At 35.5% G+C, this 23,733-nt stretch overlaps 1 protein-coding gene and 1 pseudogene across 1 annotated transcript in view; one reads left to right on the forward strand and one right to left on the reverse strand.

Moving 5' to 3' along the window:
* Positions 1-23,733, reverse strand: part of CCDC18 (coiled-coil domain containing 18) — a 104,761-nt gene that overhangs the window by 58,829 nt on the left and 22,199 nt on the right. Inside the window, 8 exon segments of the mRNA XM_028087647.2 lie at positions 4,570-4,701; positions 5,170-5,280; positions 6,407-6,630; positions 13,240-13,397; positions 14,240-14,364; positions 19,095-19,386; positions 20,392-20,513; positions 22,946-23,042. Of these exon segments, the coding sequence (XP_027943448.2) occupies positions 4,570-4,701; positions 5,170-5,280; positions 6,407-6,630; positions 13,240-13,397; positions 14,240-14,364; positions 19,095-19,386; positions 20,392-20,513; positions 22,946-23,042 (1,261 nt within the window).
* On the forward strand, positions 16,671-18,111 carry LOC114196845 (histone-binding protein RBBP4 pseudogene; annotated as a pseudogene).

A 23,733-nucleotide genomic window follows, 5' to 3' on the forward strand; every position in this document is an offset into this window, starting at 1 on the left:
AATAAACATCCAAGAATCTCAACTCCAAGAAAGATGAACTCAAAAAGGAATTACATGAACACACAGATATAATCAAAACTTTCAAAAGACAGAGAAATCAGCAAGAGATAAATGAGAAATCACATACAAGGATCCACAATAATATTACAAGCAGATTCTCATCAGATACTTTGGAAGCCAAATGTGTTAATTTACTGAAAAGAAAAAAATGTCCACCAAGAATCCTACTAGCTGGCAAAACTGTCCTTCCAAAATGAGGCAGAAATTAAGACATTCCCAGAGAAATAAATGCTGAGGGGGTTGTGACCAGATATGCCCCACCAGAAATGCTCAAGGGAGTTCTACAAAGTGAAATGAAAGGACACTAGACAATAATTCAAAGCCATATGGAGTATTAAAACTCTCAAAGATAACAGCAAGGATAATTATAAAAGCTAGTATTATTCTAACGATGGTTTATAATTACACTTTTTGTTTTCTATAGGATTTAAGAGTAATATATTTAATGAAGAAAAAACCAGTTAGTGTAATTAATTAGTATAAATTTGGTTGTAATTCCAAGTCTTTTCTAAATACTTTGAGAGACTAATACATTTGAATGAATTATTAGCTTATGTTTTAGGGCACACAAGGTATAAAGAAATAATTTTATGACATTAATATTGGAAAGGAATAAAAATAGAGCTGTAAAAGGACACAATTTCTGTATATTACTGAAGTTAGGCTGGTACAAATTCAAATTAGAATAATAAAACTTTAGGGGCGCCTAGGTGGCTCAGTCGTTAAGCATCTGCCTTCAGCTCAGGTTATGATCCCAGAGTCCTGGGATCAAGCCCCACACTGGGCTCTCTGCTTGGCGGGAAGCCTGCTTCTCCCTCTCCCACTCCCCCTGCTTCTGTTCCCTCTCTCACTGTCTCTCTCTCTCTGTCAAATAAATAAATAAAATCTTTAAAAAAAAAAAAGAATAAAACTTTAGAATGTTAAATGTAATACCCATGACAACCACACAAAAAATAACAATACAATATTCACAAAAGAGAATGGAAATGAGAAAAGATTTCAAAATTTCACTACAAAAAAAGAAAACTGAATTCAAAAGAAGACAGTAACATAGGAAAGAAGGGACAAAAAAACTGTAAGGCATATAGAAAACAAACAGCATCATGACAAAAAGACAGTCTCTATGAGTATTTACTTTAAATATAAATGGATTAAACTCTCCAATCAAAAGATAGAGACTGGCAGAAGATAAAAACACATGATCCAACTACGGTTGACCCTTGAACAATGCAGAGGTTAGGGTGGCTGATGCCATGTGCAGTTGAAAATCTGTATAACTTTTGACTCCGCAGAAACTTAACTACTAATAACCTATTGCTGACCAAAGCCTTACCAATAACATAAACAGCTGATTAACACATATTTTGTATCTTACATGTATCATATTCTTCTAATAAAGCTAGAGAAAAAACATTAATAAAATCATAAGAGAAGATACATTTATAGTACTGTTGTAAAAAATCCACAAATAAGTGGACCCATGTAGTTCAAACTCATGTTGTTCAAGGGTCAACTGTATATGCTGTCTGCAAGAGACTCACTTGAGATCCAAAGACACAAACGTGCTAAAAGTGAAAGGATATAAAAAGATATTCCATGCAAATAAGTAACCAAAAGAGAGCAGGGGTACCTACACAAACATCAGATGAAACACTTTATATCAAAAAAGGTTTTAAGAGACAAAGAAGGACATTATTTACTATAAGGTTGAAAATAGTAGCGAGATATAATAATTATAAAGTTTACTCATGTAATGACAGACCATCAAAATATATGAGGCAAAAACTGACAGAATTGAAGGGAAAAACAGACAGTTCTACAAAAATAGTTGGAAACTTCAATACCCCACTCATAATAATGGACAGAAGACTAGAGAGAATATAAGTAAGGAAACAGAGGACTTAACAGAATAAATCAACTATATCTAATAGACATATGCAGAACACTCTACCCAACAACAAAATACACATTCTTCTCAAGTGTGAAGGGGACATTTTGCAGGATAGACCATATTAGGCCACAAACTGAAGTCTCAACAAATTTAAAAGGACAGATATCATTCAAAGTATCTTCTCCAACCACAACCAGATGAAATTAGAAATGAATAATGAAAATTAAAAAATTCATAACATTGGGGCGCCTGGGTGGCTCAGATGGTTAAGTGTCTGCCTTCGGCTCAGGTCATGATCCCAGGGTCCTGGGATCAAGTCCCGCATCGGGCTCCCTGCTCAGTAGGGAGCCTGCTTCTCCCTCTGCCTCTCTCTCTCTCTCTCTCTCTCTGTCTCTCATGAATAAATAAATAAAATCTTAAAAAAAAATTCATAACATCGTGGCATTAATTAAACAGATTTTTAAACAATCAATGAATCAAAGAAGAATTCACAAGGGAAATTAGAATTAGGAGACAAATGAAAACAAAAACACCACTTACCAAAACTTAAGAGACACAGCCAAAGTGGGGCTAAGAGGTAATTTACAGCTATAAATGCTTACATTAAAAAACAAAAAAGATCTCAAGTCACTAATTTAACTTCAAAACATAAGGAACTAGAAAAAGAAGAACAAACTAAACCCAAAGCTAGTTGAGGTCAGGAAATAATAAAGATTACAGTAAAAATCAACAAAACAGAGAACAGAAAACAATAAAGTAAATCAATGAAATGAAAAGTTAGCTCTTAGAAAAAATAAACAAAAGTGACAAATCTTTAGCTATTCAGCTAAAATTAAAGATTTTTTTTAAGATTTTTTTTAAAGATTAAAAAAATTTTTTTAAAGATTAAAAAAAAGAACGCAAATTACCAAAATCAGAAATGAAAGTGGGGATAGTACTGCCAATTATACGGAAACAAAAAAGATCATAAGAGAGTATAATGAATAATTGTATGCCCACAAATTGAATAATCTAAATGAAATGGACAAATTCCTAGAAAAACAAAACCTACAAAGACTATATAATAAAGAAATAGATCATCTGAATGACCTAAAACTAGTAAGAGGTTAAATCAGTAATCAAAAAGCTCCCAACAAAGAAAAGCCCTGAACCTGATAGCTTCACTAGTGAATTCTAGCAAACATTTAAAGAATACCAATGTTTAGGGGTGCCTGAGTCAGTTGAGCGTCTAACTCATGATTTCTGCTCAAGTCATAATCTCACGGGTCATGCGATCAAGCAACACATCAGGTTCTGTGCTCAGCACAGAGTTTGCTTGAGATTCACTCCCTCTGCCCCTCCCCCCACACTCTCTTTCTCTCTCTCTCAAATAAAATCTAAAAAAAAAAAAAAATCTTTCTCAAACTTCTCCAAAAAAGTTAAGAAAGAGAGAACACTTTTTTTTTTTTGAAGATTTTATTTATTTATTTGACCAAGAGAGACACAGTGAGAGAGGGAACACAAGCAGGGGCAGTGGGAGAGGGAGAAGCAGGCTTCCTGCTGAGCAGGGAGCCCGACGTGGGGCTGGATTCAAGGACCCTAGGATCATGACCTGAGCCAAAGGCAGACGCTTAATGAATGAGCCACCTAGGCACCCCAAGAGAACACTACTTAACTATTAGACCAGTTTTAACCTGATACTAAAACCAGACAAAAACACTAATGGAAAACTACAGATCAATATCCCTTATGAACATTAAAACCAAAATCAATATAATACTAATAATCCAAATTCAGCAGCATGGTAAAAGGATTATACACTATGACCAAGTGGGATTTATTCCTGGAATGCAAGGGTGGTTCAACATGTAAAACTCAATCAATGTAATACGCCATATCAACAGAATGAAGAAAAAAAAAACCACATGATCATCTCAATTGATGCAGAAAAGTTGATAAAACTCAACACCCTTTCATGATAAAAACACTCAACAAACTAGGAATAAAAGAAAACTACCTTAACACAATAAAAGCCATATATGGAAAACCTACAGCTAACATCATACTGAAAATGGTGAAAGACTGAAAGCTTTTCCTCTAAGATCAGGAACAAAACAAGGATGCCACTTTCACTTCTATTCAACACAGTACTAGAAGTTCTGGCCAGAGCAATCAGTGTCCATCGATAGATAAATGGATAAGCAAAATGTGCTATATACAGACAATAGAATATTCATTCTTATAAAAGACGTAAATTCTGCAATATCCCACAACATGGATGAACCTCGAGGACATTATGCTAAGTGAATTAAGCCAGTCACAAAAAGACATATACTGTATGAGTCCACTTACATGAGGTACTTAGGGTAGTCAAAATCACTGGGACAGAAGAAAGTAGAATGATGGTAGCTAGGGGATGGGGGGAGGGCATAATGGGAGGTATTGTTTAATGGGTATAGAGTTTCAGTTCTGATATTATCCCACACGTCCCTTAGGCTCTGTTCTTTTCCCAAATCTTTTTTTCTCTCTGTTGCTCAGACTGAATAATGTTATTGCTCTATATTTCAAGCTCATATTTTTACACACACACACACGGGGAGTATTATTCAGCCACAAAAAAGAAAAACATAATATCTTACTCTTTCAATCTGCTTTTCCATTTCTTTATGCTGTTCAAGATGAATTTTCTTAGCCTTTTCAAAAGCTAAACAAATTTTCTCATGTTCTGTATTGATATTGGTTTCTAGACTTCTTATCTTTTCATTCTTTTCCTAGAAATATAAAAACACTTTAAAAGAATATAATTGAGAACTAGTTTTACATAAAAGTACGTAAGTAAAGCATTAAATTTGTCAAACTCTATTCTTTGAAGAATCACAGTGGGTAATATGTAAAACTTCAAAAATAAACATTTATTGAAGAGACAAAATGGTTATTTAAAAAAACTGCATCAAAATGAAGATTTAACTATTTTAAAATACTAAAAAGCCTATCAAAGAAGTATACTATTTCCTTCAATTCTACTAGAATAAAAATCAGAAATTGCAGATAACAACTTGCCATATAAGCCTATAAACTTAAAAATATAGAAACAAAAAAATGAATCATCAGAAAAGTTTAGTAGAATTTATACTTTCCTATTCGGTATACTGTACAACAATGATACTAAAACAAACACGCTATCACAAATCAAGTGCCTTAAAGTCACAGTGAATTTGAAGCCAAACAGTAATTTTTACCATAAGCTCCTGCTCTAGTTCTGCATTTTTTGCAGCAATAGAGGAATAAGCAACTATTTTTTCTTCCAGCTGTTTCTCGAGAGTTAAAAGTTGAGAACATTTCTTTGTCATCTGAAAACACAATGAAATAAATAAAAAATTATTTTTAAAAAAATTACTTTTAAAGATAAGTGACAATTTAGAAGAAAAATAGTGAAAGGCCAGGTATATGACAGATTGTTCCATCTATGTAATACATAAGTAGTTAAATTCTGACCCCTATGTCCAGATATGATTGCCTCCTAACCCACTTCTTAAAAGTAGCTGTTAAAGACTGAAATTAGTATAATAAAATGTTAACAGTAGCTATTTCTGGTGGTGGAATTATTAATGATTTATTTTCTTCTTTGTCCTTTCTGTATGTTCAACAAGACTGTACTAATTTTGTAATCTGAAAAGTTATTAATCTCAGTACTAGATAATTTTCTAAGTAAGCTGATGGCTATAATTTAGATTTAGACTGACTAAATCTCCTTTTCCATTACTTACATAATATAAGTTTTTCCTTGGTGTAGGCTACAGATTTTAAAATGAGAAATCAGACATTTTAAAAGTACTCCTACAGACAGCATCAGCCTCAGTTTTAAAGTGTGAATATAACATATACACATGTGGTCCTGGTCTATAATTACCTAAAAAGGCATCCTTATTCTATCCTCAACAGAAATGAAGATCAAATATTCACAAAACACACATTATGCACTTTTCAAAATGTAATCCAAGCATATCTGCATCATAATCACATGCAGTTGTTCACAAACGCAGATTTCTGAGCATGACTCCGTACCTACTGAATCAGAATCATTAGAACAGTACCCAGAAATCTACGTTTAACAGGCTTCCCAGCCGGTTCTGCTGTTAGCTAACATTCAAAATCCTCTATTATCACTCCTTTTCTTCCAATTACATAATCCAAGTTCTTGACTTGTAAATGTGTATTAGCCATATTAACTTATACTTGGAAGAAATAATAGCCTGCAATATATTAGAAGGTCCACCATGTTTGAGACCTGTTAGCCACTAGAGAGTAATTTCTTAATTTAACATAGGTTAAAACCCAAAGGTTTCCAAATATAATTTTAAAAGAATTTATAACTGATGTATAAATCTGGACTTACACATACAACTTTTACACAACTATAGTACCTTTTTTCTTGTCTCCAAAGTTAGTACATATAAACAGCTAATTCAAGCTTACTTCACTTTCCAGTTTGCTAGAGTTTGAAGCTTTCTCCAGCAGCTCCTCTTGTATCAGCTGAAACTGACTAGTTCTGTGGGCCATGTTAACCTTCAAATCAGAATTCTCAGCTTCTATTTGCATCAACTTAGCACGTAGTTCTTCTATTCCAGAAGCAAGTCTCTGACTTTCTCTTTCATATTGCTTATTCACAGTATGTTGATTTTGGTCTTTTATTCTTTCTGCTAACAAACATAAAAGGAAAAGTGTTCTGTATAAAATTTAAAGAATAAAAACCTATTCAATGTTGAAAGTTTTAATCATAAACAAAGTTCAATTTCTCATCTGAAGAATACTAAAGGGAATGAGAAAGACATACGTTAAGGAAAATATAATGAAGGAACATGGTAAGGTACTTTCTATAATTAAGTACATAACAAAGGAGGAATAAAATCTTCTGAATCATTCACTTTTCTAGACTATTCCTTCACACCAGAAAGAGCCCTTCTCTCACTATAAAATTTTTTGGATAGAAAACATTGTAAAAAAAATCATTGTTTAAAAAAAAAGTCCTGTTTCCTTAAACTGAAGCTGACCATAAAATTTCTCTGGATAACTTGGCATCATTAATATTTTTTTTAAGATTTTATTTATTTATTTGAGAGAGAGAGAATGAGAGATAGAGAGCACGAGAGGGAAGAGGGTCAGAGGGAGAAGCCGACTCCCTGCTGAGCAGGGAGCCCGATGTGGGACTCGATCCCGGGACTCCAGGATCATGAACTGAGCCGAAGGCAGTCACTTAACCAACTGAGCCACCCAGGCACCGCTATATCATTAATATTTTGATGTAGGGGCACCTGGATGGCTCTGCCTTCTGCTCAGGTCATGATCTCAGGGTCCTGGGATTGAGCCTTGCATCAGGCTCCCTGCTCAGCAGGGGAGTCTGCTTCTCCCTCTCCCTTCTGCCCCTCCCCCCACTTGTTTTCTCTCTCTCTCATGTTGTCTCTCTCTCTCAAATAATTTTTTAAAAAAGAGTATTTTCATATATTGTATACAGATGCAAGTTCAAAAGCTGAAGACAAATCCTTCCTAGTCTAAACTAGCTCATGAGAATTTAGTGATGCTTTTTGAACTACTAAGGGTTATCAAAGATAGTTGTTCAAACACATCCTTTCTCCACTACAAACATATAAACGTACTCCCACCTAAAAGTGACTGAGCTTTCAGGAGTGCCTTAAAGAGGCATAATGTATATGATTGCATGAGAACACACACAGGTTTGGAATTATGTAGAGATGTACTATGCCTTCAAGGGTTACTTATGTAGCCATTTCCTATCAATTCTCCATATCCCTAATATTTCACTTTCTAGGCTATATATCTATCATTAGCTCTATACTCTTTGATGTAAGAGAATTTATAACATTTATCAACACCTCTAATAACTAGCATTCATTCTGCTAATAATCTCATCACTCATCCCTATTCTCTCTAATCACTTGGCTATCTAATTCTCTCTGCTGTCATTTTCCTGCCACCAGCCAATCATACTTGAAGATAGATCATGATAAGTTAAAGACATATGTGTTAACCACTAGGGCAACCATTAAGAAAATAAAGAGGTATAGTTAGCTAATCAATAGTGGAGACAAAATGGAATACTAAAATATAATTGATCCAAAAGAAAGCAGGAAAGATGAATAAAGGGCATTAGAATAAATAGCAAACAAATACCAAGATGACAGTTTCTTTCCCCCTCTCCCTTTGCCCCCCCCACGCTCTTTCAAATAAATAAATCTTTAAAAAAATAAAAATGTACTTGACTGACGTAAAATTTACTTACAATAAGATGCACCCATTTAAAATATAAAGTTTGATACGTTTTATCAAATGTTTGGTTTTTTCATGTTTATACCTTTGTAACTATCACAACAATCAAGACATCTAACATTTCCATCAGAAGACAGACAAATGGCCAACAGACACATGAAAAAATGTTCAACATCACTAATTATCAGGGAAATGCAAATCAAAACCTCAGTAAGATATCACCTCACACCTGCCAGAATAGCTAAAATCAAAAACACAACACTGCTGATGGGAATACAAACTGGTGCAGCCACTTGGAAAACAATATGGAAGTTCCTTAAAAAATTAAAAAACAGAATTATTATATGATCTAGTAATTGCACTACTGGGTACATATGCAAAGAAAATGAAAACTAGTGTTTTCAAAAGGATATATGCACCCCTATATATTTATTGCATTATTACTTATAGTAGCCAAGATACGGAAGCAACCCAAGTGTCCATCAATAAATGAATGGATAAAGGAGATGGGATGTGGGTGTGTGTGTATAAAATGGGATATTACTCAGCCATAAAAAAGAATGAGATCTTGCCATTTGCAACACGAATGGACCTAGAAGATATAATGCTAAGTGAAATAATAAGTCAGACAGAGAAAGACAAATACTGTGTGATTTCACTCACATGTGGAATTTAAGAAACAAATGAACAAAGAAAAAAAGACAAAAAAACACTCTTATATATGGAGAACAAATTGGTAGTTGCCAGAGGGAGGGGGAAAGAGTTAAATAGATAAAAGGGATTCAGAGTACACTTATCATGATGAATGCTGAGTAACGTATAGAAATGCTGAATTACTATATCGTACACCTGAAGCTAACATAACACGCTATGTTAATTATACTTCAATTAGAAAAAACCCAAAAACCAGAAAAACATTTCCCTCAGAATCCCTTGTACTCCTTCTCAATTTTCTTTGGGTTTAATTATGTCTTTAATTTTTCTTACAGTGAAAGCTTATTGATTTTAAACATTTCTTCTTTTCTAATCTAAATATTTAAAGGTATAAACTTATGTTTAGGCAATGCTGTAGCTCCCACTAATTTTTATATGTTGTATTTTCATCTTTACTACAAAATATCCTATAGTATCTCCTGTGTTTATTTCCAAATATTTAGAATTTTCCAGGTATCTTTTTGTTATTAGTAGTGGACATTAGGTTTTCTTAACCTAATTCATGAATGAACCTGATTTCAGTTTTTTAAAATGTTTTGAGACTTAGTTTCTTGGCCAGCATATGGAGTATCTTGATGAATATTTTAAATACATTTGAGAAAATTGTATATTCTGGTGATTATTGTGTAGAGTGAATGTCAATCATATTAAACTTCTTTATAGTACTTAAGTCTTCTTTCCCCTTAATGATTTTCTGTGTAGTTGTTCTAACAGTTACTGAGAAAGAAGTTTTGAAATCTTCAAATATATATGTGGGCTTGTTAATTTATCCTTCTAGTTCTGTCAGTCTCAACTCTGCTTGGTCTGAAATTAATATAGTTATTCCATCTATTTTTATTGATATAGAATTGACATATAACATTGTATTAGTTTCAGGTGTATGACATAATGATTTGATACATGTATATATTTTGAAATGATTACCACAGTAAGTCTATTTAACATCTGTCATCACATAACATCTGTCATCACATATAGTTACAAATTTTGGGGGGGGATGAGAGCTTTTTTTTTTTGAAAGATTTTATTTATTTGAGGGACACCTGGGTGGCTCAATCGTTGAGCATCTGCCTTCGGCTCGGGTCATGGTCCCAGGGTCCTGGGATCAAGCCCCGCATGGGGCTCCCTGCTCAGCGGGAAGTCTGCTTCTCCCTCTCCCACTCCCCCTGCTGTGTTCCTTCTCTCACTGTGTCTGTCAAATAAATAAATTAAATCTTAAAAAAAAAATTTATTTGAGAGAGTGAGATTGAGAGAACGAGCGGGGGGAGGGCAGATGATGATATATATATATATATGAGTGCAGACATCTTTTCAAGATAGTGATTTCAGGGGGGTGGGGGGATGGGGTAGCCGGGTGATGGGTACTGAGGGCACGTGTTGTGATGAGCACTGGGTGTTATACTCAACAAATGAAACACTGAACACTACATCAAAAACTAATGATGTATTATATGGTGGCTAACTGAACATAATAAAAAGATAGTGATTTCAGATGTCAGGTAAATACTCAGAAGCAGAATTACTGCAACATATGGTAGTTCTACTTTTAATTTTTTGAGGAACTTCCATACTGTTTTCCAAAGCGGCTGTATCAATTTACATGCTCACCAACAGAGCACAGGGTTCTCTTTTCTCCACATCCTCAACAATGCTTATTTCTTGTCTTTTTGATGATAGCCACTCTGACAGATGTGGGGTTCACTGTGGTTTTGATTTGCATTTCCCTGATGATTAGTGCTGTTGAGCATCTTTTCATGTGTTTGTTTACCATCTGGATGTCTTCTTTGGAAAAATGTCTATTTAGATCCTCTGCCCATTTTTAAAAAATATTTTATTTATTTGAGAGAGAGAAAGAGAGAGCTGGGGGAGGAGCTGGGGGGGTGGGACAAGCGGACTTCACACTGAGTGCCAAGCCCAACCTGGGGCTTGATCCCATGACCCTGAGATCATGACCTGAGCTGAAATCAAGAGTCAGATGCTCAACCGATTGAGCCAGGTGCCCCACCTCTGCCAATTTTTTAATTGAATTTTTTTTTGTATCGAGTTGTATGAGTTTTTATGTATTTTGGATATTAACCCCTTATCAGATATGATTTACAAATGCTTTCTCCCACTTTATAGGTTGTCTTTTCTTTTGCTGGACAGAAGTTTTTTAGTTTGATATAGTCCCACTTGTTTATTTTTACTTTCTTGCTTTTGATTTTGGTGTCAAATCCAAAAGAAAATCATCACCAAAACTGATATCTAGGAGTTTTCTTATATTTTCTTCTAGAAGTTTTATGGTTTCAGGTTTTATATTAAAGTCTGTAATCCATTTTGAGTTGATTTTTGTCTGTAAGATAATAGTCTACTTTCATTCTTTTGCATACAGCTATTCAGTTTTCCTGACACTGTTTATTGAAAAGACTATCCTTACCCTACTGTTTGTTCTTGTCTCCTTTGTTGTAAATTAATTGACCCCATAGGCACAGGTTTATTTTTGTGCTCTCTACACTGTTCCATTGATCTATATGTCTGTTTTTAATAACAATACCATACTGTTTTGATTATTATAGCTTTGTAACATAGTTTGAAATTAGGAAGTGTGATGCCTCCAGCTTTGTTTTACTTTCTCAAGATTACTTTGGCTATTTGTGGTCCCATACAAATTTTAGGACTGTTCTACTGTTCTATAAAAAATGCCATTGGAGGGCACCTGAGGGGCTCAGTCGGTTAAACATCTACCTTCAGCCCAGGTTATGATCCCAGGATCCTGGGATCAAGTCCTTCACTGGGCTCCCTGCTCAGCGAGGAGTCTGCTTCTCCCTCTCCCTCTGCTCCTCCCCCCTACTTGTACACACTCTCTCTCTCTCTCTCTGTTCTCTCTCTCAAATAAATAAAATCTAAAAAAAATATATATATATATTTGTTTTAAAAAGAAAGCCATTGGAAAGGAGCTAGAAAAAGAACAACAAATGAAGCCTAAAGCCTGGAGAAGGGAAATAATAAAAATTAGAACAGAAATAAATGATATAGAAACAAACAAAAAAAGAAACCCAGAAAGGATCAATGAAACCAGGAGCTGGTTCTTTGAAAGAATAAAATTGATAAACCCTGAGTCAGACTTATCAAAATGAAAAGAGAAGGGCATCTGGGTGGCTCAGTCAGTTAAGTGTCTGCCTTCAGCTCAGGTCATGATCTTGGAGTCCTGGGATTGAGCCCCACATTGGGCTCTCTGCTCAGTGGGGACTCTGCTTCTCTCTTTCCCTCTGCCCCTACCCCTGCTCATACTCTCACTCATTCTCTTTCAAATGAATAAATAAAAAATCTTAAAAAAAAAAAAGAAAAGAGAAAGGACTCAAATAGATAAAATCATGAATGAAGAGAGATCACAAGCAACACCACTGAAATACAAATAATTATAAATTAGGAAAAATTATATGCCACCCAGTCAATCTGGAAGAAATGGATGCATTCCTAGAAACATATAAACTACCAAAACTGAAACAGGAAGAAACAGAAAACTTGAACAGACCGATAACCAACAAAGAAATTGAATCGGTAATCAAAAATCTCCCAACCAACAGAAGTGCAGGGCCAGATGGCTTCCCAAACATTTAAAGAAGAGTTAATACCCATTCTTCTCAAACTGTTCCAAAAAATAGAAATGGAAAGAAAACTTCCAAATAGCCCATTGTAGGGCTCAATCTCATGACCCTGAGATCAGACTTGAGCCAAAACCAAGAGTTGGACATTTTAACTGATTGTGCCACCCAGGTGCCCTATAATGCAAAGTTCAACAATTTTGAAATTTCTGCTGTCTTACCAACCCAAACTAGTACTAACAGATTAACTAAACTTTTTTTTTTTTAAAGATTTTATTTATTTATTTGAGAGAGAGAGAGAGAGAGAGAAACAGCATGAGAGGGGAGAAGGTCAGAGGGAGAAGCAGGCTCCCCGCTGAGCCGGGAGCCCGATGTGGGACTCGATCCCGGGACTCCGGGATCATGACCTGAGCCGAAGGCAGTCGCCTAACCAACTGAGCCACCCAGGCGCCCCAGATTAACTAAACTTTTGATAATCCATTTCTCTAAAAAACTATCATAAAACACTTAGAATTAAGGGGCGCCTGGGTGGCTCAGTCAGTTAAGCATCTACCTCAGGTCATGATCCCAGGGTCCTGGGATTGAGCCCCACATTGGGCTCCCTGTTCAGCAGGGAGCCTGCTTCTTCTGCCCCTCCCCCACTCGTACTTGTGCTCCCTGAGATAAATAAATAAAATCTTTAAAAAAAAAGACTTAGAATTAAACATTTCAATTTAATACACTCACCTAATTGATTACCTCCTAGTTTTACTGGTTCTGTCTCTAAACTATTTAATTTGCCACTTTGTTTGTCATTACAAGCAAGAAGACTCTTAGATAACTGATTTGCAGCCAGGTTTGCCTGAAGCTTTTGAATTTCTGCCTCCTTTATCGCAAGCTTAATCCTGGAACAAAATAAAATACACCAAAAATTATTAGAAAGATCCTATACATCTCATACCATTTTTACCTTTCAAGTTAGCAAAAATTTTTAAAACTCTATTTGTTAACTATTGGGCAGGATACAGAAATTCTTATATACCATTGATTGGAATGCAGACTGATTCAGCTACTTTAAAAACTTGATAGTACCTAGTAAAACTAAAAATATACATACACCATGACCCAGCAATTTCACTTTTAGGAATATACACTGGAGAAACTGGCATATTGTAAAAGGAAACATGTAAAGGTATGTACTTTGCAGCACTGTAATACAAGAAAACTAGAAACAAGGTAGCTATCAATAAATAGTGATACACTTATAGGACAGACTCCTATATAGATATTAAAACTAACCATACTAATCCACCCATTGGTTAGTCACTTTTTTTTTTTTTTGGTTAGTCACTCTTACTACCTACCTCAACATGTATGAATTTAAAAAATAATGCTGCGTGAAAAAGCAAAATTACAAACAATATAAGCACATAGTATATTTTCCACGTATGGATGTAAACATATACAAAATGGATTGAAGAATATACACCCAATTGAGGATGGTGGATACTTAGGAGAATGAAACTTGTGGGAAGGAACATCCCATAATGTTTTTAGTTTTTACTTAAAAACATTTGAAAAAATATCACAGAATGTTAAAAATAATCAATTCTTAGGTTATGGAAACAGATATTTGTTATAATACTTGCAGAACTTTTCTGTACATTTTTCATCTTCTCAAAGATTTTAATTACCAATTAAAAAAAAACATTGTATTTGCTACAACTTCAGCATCTGAAAACCATACCTCAATTCTGAAATCACCATTTTATTTGCCTCACAGCAGCCAATGTAATTGTCTTCCTTGTTTGACAAACTACTCATCTGGTGTTTAGAAAGAGATGATTTAAAACCAAACATTTCTCTTTTTAACTGCAAATTTAAAAACACACATATATAAACTTACAACATCTATGATGCAATTGTTTTATTATTCAGAACTCCAATTTTTAAAAATTGTGGGAATTGATAGAAATAACCTAGTGTCCATCAATAGGATAAATGTATAAATACATTATGAAACATTGACATAACAGGAAAACCACAAGAGTTAAAATAAACCTGAATTATATAAATCATTTGGAGACATCACATAACACTACATTAAGTGAAAAACAACAGAGGCACATGTAGTATTTTCCAAAATATATTAGTTATATATGTTTTTCTAGAGCATGCATATGTGGCAACATTTAAAATACAGACAAGAAGGATACACATGAGTTTCGGAATAGTGCCTACCTCTGTGGAGAGATGGAAAGGATTAGGATCTAACACAGTACATAAAGAGGCTTATTTATCTGTAAAATTTTATTCTAAAAAAATATGAAGTGGATATCACAATATATTACTCAGATACAGCAAATGGTGTGCTGCATTGGTCTCTGCTTTTCTGTATGTTTGAACAATAAAGAATTTTTAAAGTTAGTTATGAAAAGGGGCAAGATAAGCACTTAATGACTACTATCTTCAAACTATAACCAAATCAAGCTTTCTAGAAATGAAAAAAATTCCCATTTCCAAACCACGTTACTCTTAGTGCACGAAACACAGGATCAAATATTACCACACCAACTTCAGAATCACATAGAAAATAATTCTTGATATTGAGTCAAATGAGAATATCAGTTTAAAATGAATGCTATTGGGGCGCCTGGGTGGCTCAGTCGGTTAAGCATCTGCCTTTGGCTCAGGTCATGATCCCAGGGTCCTGGGGTGGAGCCCTGCATTGGGCTCCCTGCTCAGCGGGGAGCCTGCTTGTACCTCTCCCTCTGTTCCTCCCCCCACTTATTCTCTCTTTCAAATAAAATCTTTTTAAAAAATTTTAAAAAATGAATGCTCTCTGTATCTAATTACTATCAAATTTCAAAAGTAAACAGTACATTAAAAACCTAAGCAAATAATCAGGATCCTAGGAAAGTATATATAGCAGAGGGCTGGGAATCAAGAATCATACATTCTAGTTTTAATTCTGCTACTAGCTAGTTATAAAAGTTACTTATTTCCTTGGTGCTATATTTCTTTGTCAATAAATGATGGTGTTGAATCAGATGATTTCTATGGTCCCTTTCAGCTTAATTCCATGACAGTTTAAAATTGGTTAAGTCTATATATTTGAAACCAGCCATGATGCATTTATATACACTTTTCTCCTGATCTCACCTTTATTTTACACCTATCAATAATGGACTTCTGATACAGTTATACTTACTTTCTTCCTAATCTCACTTATATATGGTTATATGTATAACTGAAAGAGAAATGGTGGCCAGCTGCTATCATAAAAACATTTTAATGTTCCGTGCATTCTAATAAATACATGAAAATTTGTACATTATTATTCATTAGAAAAATGCAAATTAAAACCAAAATGTGATACCACTTTATACCCACTAAGATGGCTAAAACCTGAAAGACAGATAATAAAAAATGTTAGCTAGGATGCAGAAAAACAGGAACCCTCGTACATTCCTCATGAGAACAAAAAATGGTATAGCCACTTTGGAAAACAATTTAACATAACTTTACCATATGACCTAGAAATTCTACTCCTAGGTATCTATCCACTTAAGAGAAACGAAAGTATGTCCACACAAAGAGTTGTATGCAAATTTTCACAGCAGCATTGTTCTTGATAGTCCAGAAGTGGAAGCAATCCAAATGTCCATCTAATGGTGAATAGATAAGTAAAATGTGGTATATCCATATAATGGACTAATATTCAACAATAAAAAGAAATGAAGTACTGATACATGTCACAATGAATGATCCCCCAAATTTTTATGCAAGAGACCATACACTGTATAATTTTATTTATATGAAATGCTCATAAAAGACAAATCTCTAGAGACAGATATCAGATTAGTGGTTTCCTAGGGGTGGGTGTGGTTACAGGGACTAATTATAAATAGACACAAGGGATCTTTTGGGGAAGATAAAAATGTTTAAAAACTAGACTGTGGTATTGTTCCAAAACTTGTAAGTTTACTAAAAATAACTGAACAGTACAATTAAAATGAGTGAATTCTATGGTATGTCAATGTTACTTGAATAAAGCTATTTGTAGAAACAATAGAGGCCATGCATGCGGAGCAAGCGCCCGTAGCCTCCCCGCCCCTCTGGCAACGCTCCACCCCAGGATCCCACCCCCCCCCCCCCCCCCCGCTTGCCAGCCCGCCATGGCCGACAAGGAAGCAGCCTTTGATGCAGTAGAATGTGTGATCAACGAAGAGTACAAAATATGGAAAAGAACACCTCTTTTCTTTACAGTTTGGTGACCCATGCTCTGGAGTGGCCTAGCCTAACTGCACAGTGGCTTCCAGATGTAACCAGACCGGAAGGGAAAGACTTCAGCATTCTTTGACTTGTCCTGGGAACACACATGTCAGATGAACAAAACCATGCTGTGACAGCCAGTGTGCAGCTCCCTAACGATGATGCTCAGTTTGATGCTTCACACGATAGTGAGAAAGGAGAATTTGGAGGTTTTGGCTCAGTTAGTGGAAAAATTGAAATAGAAATCAAGATCAACCATGAAGAAGAAGTAAACCAGGTGTGTTACATGCCCCAGAACCCTTGCATCATTGCAACAAAGACTCCATCCAGTGATGTTCTTGTTTTTGACAATACAAAACATCCTTCCAAACCAGATCCTTCTGGAGAGTGCAACCCAGACTTGTGTCTGCATGGACATCAGAAGGAAGGCTATGGACTTTCTTGGAACCCAAACCTCAGTGGGCACTTACTTACTGCTTCAGATGACTCTGGGACATCTGTGCTGTTTCAAAGGAAGGAAAAGTAGTGGATACGAAGACCATCTTTACAGGACATCATACAGCGGTAGTAGAAGATGTTTCCTGGCATCTGCTACATGAGTCTCTGTTTGGGTCAGTTGCTGATGATCAGAAACTTATGATCTGGTATACTCGTTCAAACAATACTTCCAAATCAAGCTACTCAGTTGATGCTCACACTGCTGAAAGTGAACTGCCTATCTTTCAGTCCTTATAGTGAGTTCATTCTGGCCACAGGATAGCCGACAAGACTGTTGCCTTGTGGGATCTGAGAAATCTGAAACTTAAGTTGCATTCCTTTGAATCACACAAGGATGAAATATTCCAGGTTCAGTGGTCGCCTCACAAAGAGACTATTTTGGCTTCCAGTGGTACTGATCGCAGACTGAATGTGTGGGATTTAAGTAAAATTGGAGACAAACAATCTCCAGAAGGTGCAGAAGATGGGTCACCAGAATTGTTGTTTGTTCATGGTGGTCACACTGCCAAGATACCTGATTTCTCCTGGAATCCCAATGAACCTTGGGTGATTTGTTCTGTATCAGAAGACAGTATCATGCAAGTGTGGCAAATGGCAGAGAACATTTATAATGATGATCTTAAAGGAAGCATGGATCCAGAAGGACAAGGGTCCTAGATATGTCTGTATTTCTTGTGATTTTAGACTCCCCCTCTTTTTCCTCTCAACCCTGAGATTGATTTAACACTGGTTTTGAGACACGGACTTTGTTTGGCTATCCCTCTATGATAGGTACCATCAACAATGTTATTAGCCCAAACAGAGGGTGTTTTCTAGATATTAACTGGGGGACTTGATTCAGTAAAGCCACAGACTTACATTTAAATTTTCTTTAGGAATTTTCTAGTAACAAAGGTCTAAAGTAGCCACAGAAAGGGGAATATTATGTGTCGTTATTTTTCTTCTTGGGCTATATCCCCAAGTTTTTCAGACTCCTTTAAGTAAAGGCTAAAGTAAGGAAGGAGTAGAGCCAAGTGAGGTAGGTGTCTGAGACATGAAGTATAAATACCACAAGATGTTGTTTTTATTCAGGAAATGGGGGAAATTCAAGTCATATAAATTCCTGTTCTAAAATTTTCACACCTGACTTTCCAGGATACACATTTTCCTATGTAGACCAGTCTCCTCTCAGTTTCTTCAGTTAAGTCAAAACTATGTGTTCCTCTTTCCCCCATATATTTTTGCTTGTTAGTGTATTTCTTGAGCTGTTTTCATATTTCTTTCCTTTCTGTGAAATGGTTTTTTAAAAAACTTGGGACCACCAAGTTGTAAAGATGTATGTTTTTACCTGATAGTTATACCACAGGTAGACTGTCCAGTTGAGTTGAGAAGAGTGAATTGATAGCTTGTATTTGTTTTTAAAATTAAATTAATCCTGGATAAGAGTTGTTTTTTTTTTTTTTTTAGGAGTCAGTCTTTGACCACTAGTTTGGTACCATCTCTATTTTGGGTGACCTGTTTCACCAGCAGGCCTATTACTCTCCATGACTAACTGTGTAAGTGCTTATAATGGAATAAATTGCTTTTCTATGTCAAAAAAAAAATCTATTTCTAAAAAATCCTGTGTCGTTCTTACATATGGCACCTCAGAGACTAAGAAAGGGTGGAAGAGTAGACAGGTTAAGTGCAGAAAAACAAAAGGGATTAGACAGAAAAGAAATTGATGATTGAAAGTACAGATATGTAAAAATAAATACCCATATACATACGTACATACTAATAAAGCAAACACAACATGATGACCTTTTAAAAAGCACTTCAGTAAAATTTTCTTTTTCATCCATACTTACTGGCAACTGGGACATAACTTTTTCCAAACTTCTCAGTTCCACCCTTGAACTTTCTATTTCTTGTTGACACAAATCCAGTTGCTCAGTCTGTGCTACAACACGGACCTTTAATTCTCGGTTTTCATTCATTAGAGAAAACTTTTCTCTAAGTACTTCTTCTTTGTCCTCTAATTCACTCTCTAGCTTCAGAATACTTTGCCTAGACTCAGTTAGTTGTGCCATAACTTCTGAATTTTTCAGTGCCATGATCCTTAGTTTTTCTTTTCCATTGTTATTTTCTTCTTTTAACTGCCTATAAAGAAAAAAGCATAAAAATGAAAATAAAATATACATTCATTTTCAGTAGTCATATTTAGTTAATCTCACTTTTAAAGTATTTTAAAGCCTTAATTCTAGAACTGTAACACCTGCTCACATTTACTGAGTGCCTACTTTCTACACACCAGAAACTCACAACTTTATGTGAGCAGCACTACTATTATTCTCTGTTTATAAATAAGGAAACCAAGGTACAGAAGGGTTATGAAACTTTGCCAGTGTCTCATAGTAAGTAGGAGAGCAGGATAACGCCACTATCTTCAAAGCCTTCTGCTCCCTTTAGAAAAGTGTAAGACAGGAGATCTAACTCCAAAATCCTAACTCAACATATTGCAACATGAAGAAAGTTTTAGATTATATAAGGAAAAATCATGAACTATTAGCCACAACTCTAAAAAATAGTAATCAACCATTAACTGATTACTAGGCAGTATTATTTTCAAATATATATATATATATATAGCTATAAAAACATGTCAAACATTAGAACAATCTGTAGAAGTGTTAGTAAATGGATAAATGGATAAAAAATGTGGTACATCCATACAGCAGAATAATATTCAACAAAAAATGAAATACCGATATACATCACAATGCATTCACAGTGTCCTTTTTCACATTTTTAATGTCTCTGAAATGAGAACGCTGGACTAGGTGATTCACATGATTTGAAGAACACATATTTTACTAACCAGCTAATGTCACACTACAAGAACATTATGTGTGTGTTCATTTTCTCTAAATATATGCAAAGCAAATATGCTGATATTACTCTGTATTTACAAGTATATTAATATCAACATGCTTTATTGGTTAAAAACCCTAATGTTATACCTAGAAAACAATTTCAGTCATGAAACCTATCTTTCTATGTAATTTAAGGCCATGATTACAATATACAAAATATTCTATCTTAAAATGTTGCAGTTCTTTCTCTATTTCCACACAAAAATCCTTTTTCCACAACAGGATACGGTACCTTAATTTCTCTTTCAGAATTTCAAGGTCACTTTTATATAGACCACACTTTTCCTGTAGCTTTTTATTTTCTTTTTCACAGCTAATTAGATTTTTCTCTAATATTTCTTCTTCAACTTGAACCTAAAACAATAATTTGTTTTAAGTGGACATACTACTGTGGTCATAAATTTTAGGTGTTTCAAACTAAAAAGTAGTGATTTCAGAAATAAACAGAAGAGTAGAGTAAGTATTCCACATGTTTAAGTCCCTGATCTTGTAGTAAAAGAAGCAAAGTAAACTTCCTGGGCAGTAACAAAGGACAGGGAGGGGGACTCTACCACCCATCCAGAAATGGTTAAGAGCCTGTGACAGAAGGGCAATGGCACTACTATCTGAAAGCAAGTGTTCTGGCCTCACAGGGGCAAGGCAAGCAACTCATGTAGCGATGCTGCATCAAGTTACTAAAGGCTAACTATACTGCAAATGCTCTGGAGAAATAATTTTTGAAATTTTAGCCACTGAATACTCCCACTGAAATCACAGTCCAAATCTAAAACACATAACAGTCAAGTGCCCAGGGGGCACCTGGGTGGCTCAGTCGGTTAAGCCTCTGCCTTCGGCTCAGGTGGTGATCCCAGAGGCCTGGGATCAAGTCCCGAATTGGGCTTCCTGCTCAGCGGGGAATCTGCTTCTCCCCCTGCCCCTTCCTGCTGCTCATCCTCTCTCTCTCTCAGAGAAATAAATAAAATCTTTAAAAAAAGAGATAAGCACCCAGGTTGGAGTGGTGGGAGAAGAGGGCTCAGATCTGCCCCACTTTCTCTGTTACATCTACCTAATTATAGGGCTCTGCTGAGCATGGTTTGAAACTGATAATCCTAAGGCGAAGTGTGAAAAAAATCACCTTACATTTTCCTCTCTTTCCTATATAAAGTCCTCCCTCTCCCTAAGGATATTCCCCCCACTGAGTATTCTACCTCCCCCTACAGAGTACCTTATTAAAAATCCCTTCTATGTGATTTCATTCCCACAGGGACCTTCTCCAAGGCTTTCAAAACAGTGATCTGATTAATTTACACTGAAGACCAGTACCTAATAGGATTCTGATTTTTAAAATTTTTCATTGAAAAATAGTTGACACACAATGTTACATTAGTTTCAGGTGTACAACACAGTGATTCAGCAACTCTATGCATTATGCTGTGCTCACCACAAGTGCAGCTCCCATCTGTCCCCAGACAACACTATTACAGTACCACTGACTATACTCCCTATGCTGTGCCTTTCATCCCCGTGACTTATTCATTCCCTAACTGGAAGCCTGTACCTCCTATGGGTATAGCCATTTTGCCCTCCCCCTGCTCCTTCCCTCTCTGTGAACCATCAGTTTGTTTTCTTTATTTATTGGTCTGATTTTGCTTTTTGTTTATTCTTTAGATTCCACATATTAGTGAAATCATATGGTATTTGTCTTTCTTATTAAATTTTTATTTTTAAAAAAATTTTTTAAAGATTCTTTTTATTCATTTGAGAGAGAGGGAGTAAGAGAGAGCACAAGAGCGGGGCAAGGGGCACAGGGAGAAGCAGACTACCTGCAGAGTAGGGAGCCCGATGTAGGGCTTGATCCCAGGACCCTGAGATCATGACCTGAGCTGAAGGCAAACACTTAACCAACTGAGCCACCCAGGCGCCCCTCTTATTAAATTTTTTTTAAAAATTTCATTTATTTGATACAGAGAGAGACTATGCAAGTAAGCAGAGTGGCAGCCAGAGGGAGAGGGAGAAGCAGGCTCCCCGCTGAGCAAGGAGCCTGAAGTGGGGCTCAATCCCAAGACCCTGGGATCATGATCTGAGCCAAAGGCAGACGCTTAATGACTGAGCCACCTAAGCAACCCTCTTACCAAATTTTTAATATTTCTTCTACCCTTCTACCTTTCTTTGAACAGAATCATTAACTCCCTCTGTTTCAATTATCTCAAGATGAAAGTCTCTCACATTAGTATCTATTGACCAGACCTCTCTTCTGAGCTCAACATCTGAATATTCAGCATGTGGCCTCCTCCAAACAGGTTTTATTATCCATGTGGTATTACTTGAAAATATTAAATGAATGTAATAAAGCCACTATACTACTATGCAGAATCTGTTCAAGGAATCTTGCCTCTGAGAAGCAAAAGACAGACCCTCCCAGGGTGGTAGGTCCAGGGAGACCAACTGAAGGCTATACAATCTACTCTGCCTTCATTTTCATCAAGGTGATGGGAACAAATTTCAGCTCCAACCTCTGCTCACTCACCTCATCTTTCTCTGCATTTTTTTCCTTTCCCTATATATTGTTCTTCCCCTTGTTTCCATTCTTTTCCCACTTTGGATAAAAAAAGTTTTTTGCTCATTATAAGATTATGAACACCAGCCTTAACCAGTATTTATAAATTCTTTATTCCAACAATTTTTATGAGGTCATAAAAATTACTCCCTGTTTTAACTCTAAACAAACATATTCTATTTATGTCTATTTTTATATTTAGAATATAGACAGTAACACAAAACACTGAATTGGCACATCTGCTTCTTACCTTTTCCAATTTTTCTGCCACTTTTTCTTTATAATGTTGGAAAGCTTTACTTAGTTCTTCAGCATTATATAGTGCTTCATTCCTTTGTCGTTCAGCTCTAAAATTTAAAAAGGGATGATTAATAAAAGTAAAGAATGCTCTGCATTTGACTAGTGAAACTCCAAAGTAACCTATAATTTATTAGAAGGAAAGTTAGAGATGAGCAGTACTAAAAAAGAATAGTAGGCTTAGACTGCAAAATGAAGAAGAGAGACTATAAGAATTCCCTATTATCAATATGAAAAATAAAATGTAAAATACATAAACTTTGAAACATATACACATTCCTATGTGTTGGAAATTTTTTTTCTTTATCTGGAAAAGACAGGTTAAGGGAAGTGGCCTAGGCTGTATAAATTTTCAAAGATCAGTTATTACAGAATCAGTCCACTGTCTAGTATATTAAAAATACTCAGTAAATCCTCTGACCTTTGCAAAGGGCAAGTAAATTTTCAAAAAGGTATTTCAGAAGACATATCTAAAAATCTGAACAACAAAATCCAACCACTACAAAGCACTGCCTTAGTTAACCCTGACCTTTCCTCATACTTTTACATTGAACTGAGACTACTGGGCTGAAATGTAGTCGATATCATACCCACACCTAAAAATTTTTCTATTATTTAAACCTCATCATATTCTTTCCAGTGTAAGGGAAATTAGTGACTCTTCTCTTATCAAGGGTGAATTCTTTTTTTTAATATTTTATTTATTTATTTGACAGAGCGCACAAGTAGGCAGAGCGGTAA

The sequence above is a fragment of the Eumetopias jubatus genome, unplaced genomic scaffold (assembly GCF_037043125.1).
Source record: "Eumetopias jubatus isolate StellerSeaLion01/CBP00866 unplaced genomic scaffold, mEumJub1_p1.0 scaffold_4, whole genome shotgun sequence".
Classification (NCBI taxonomy): Eukaryota; Metazoa; Chordata; class Mammalia; order Carnivora; family Otariidae; genus Eumetopias; species Eumetopias jubatus.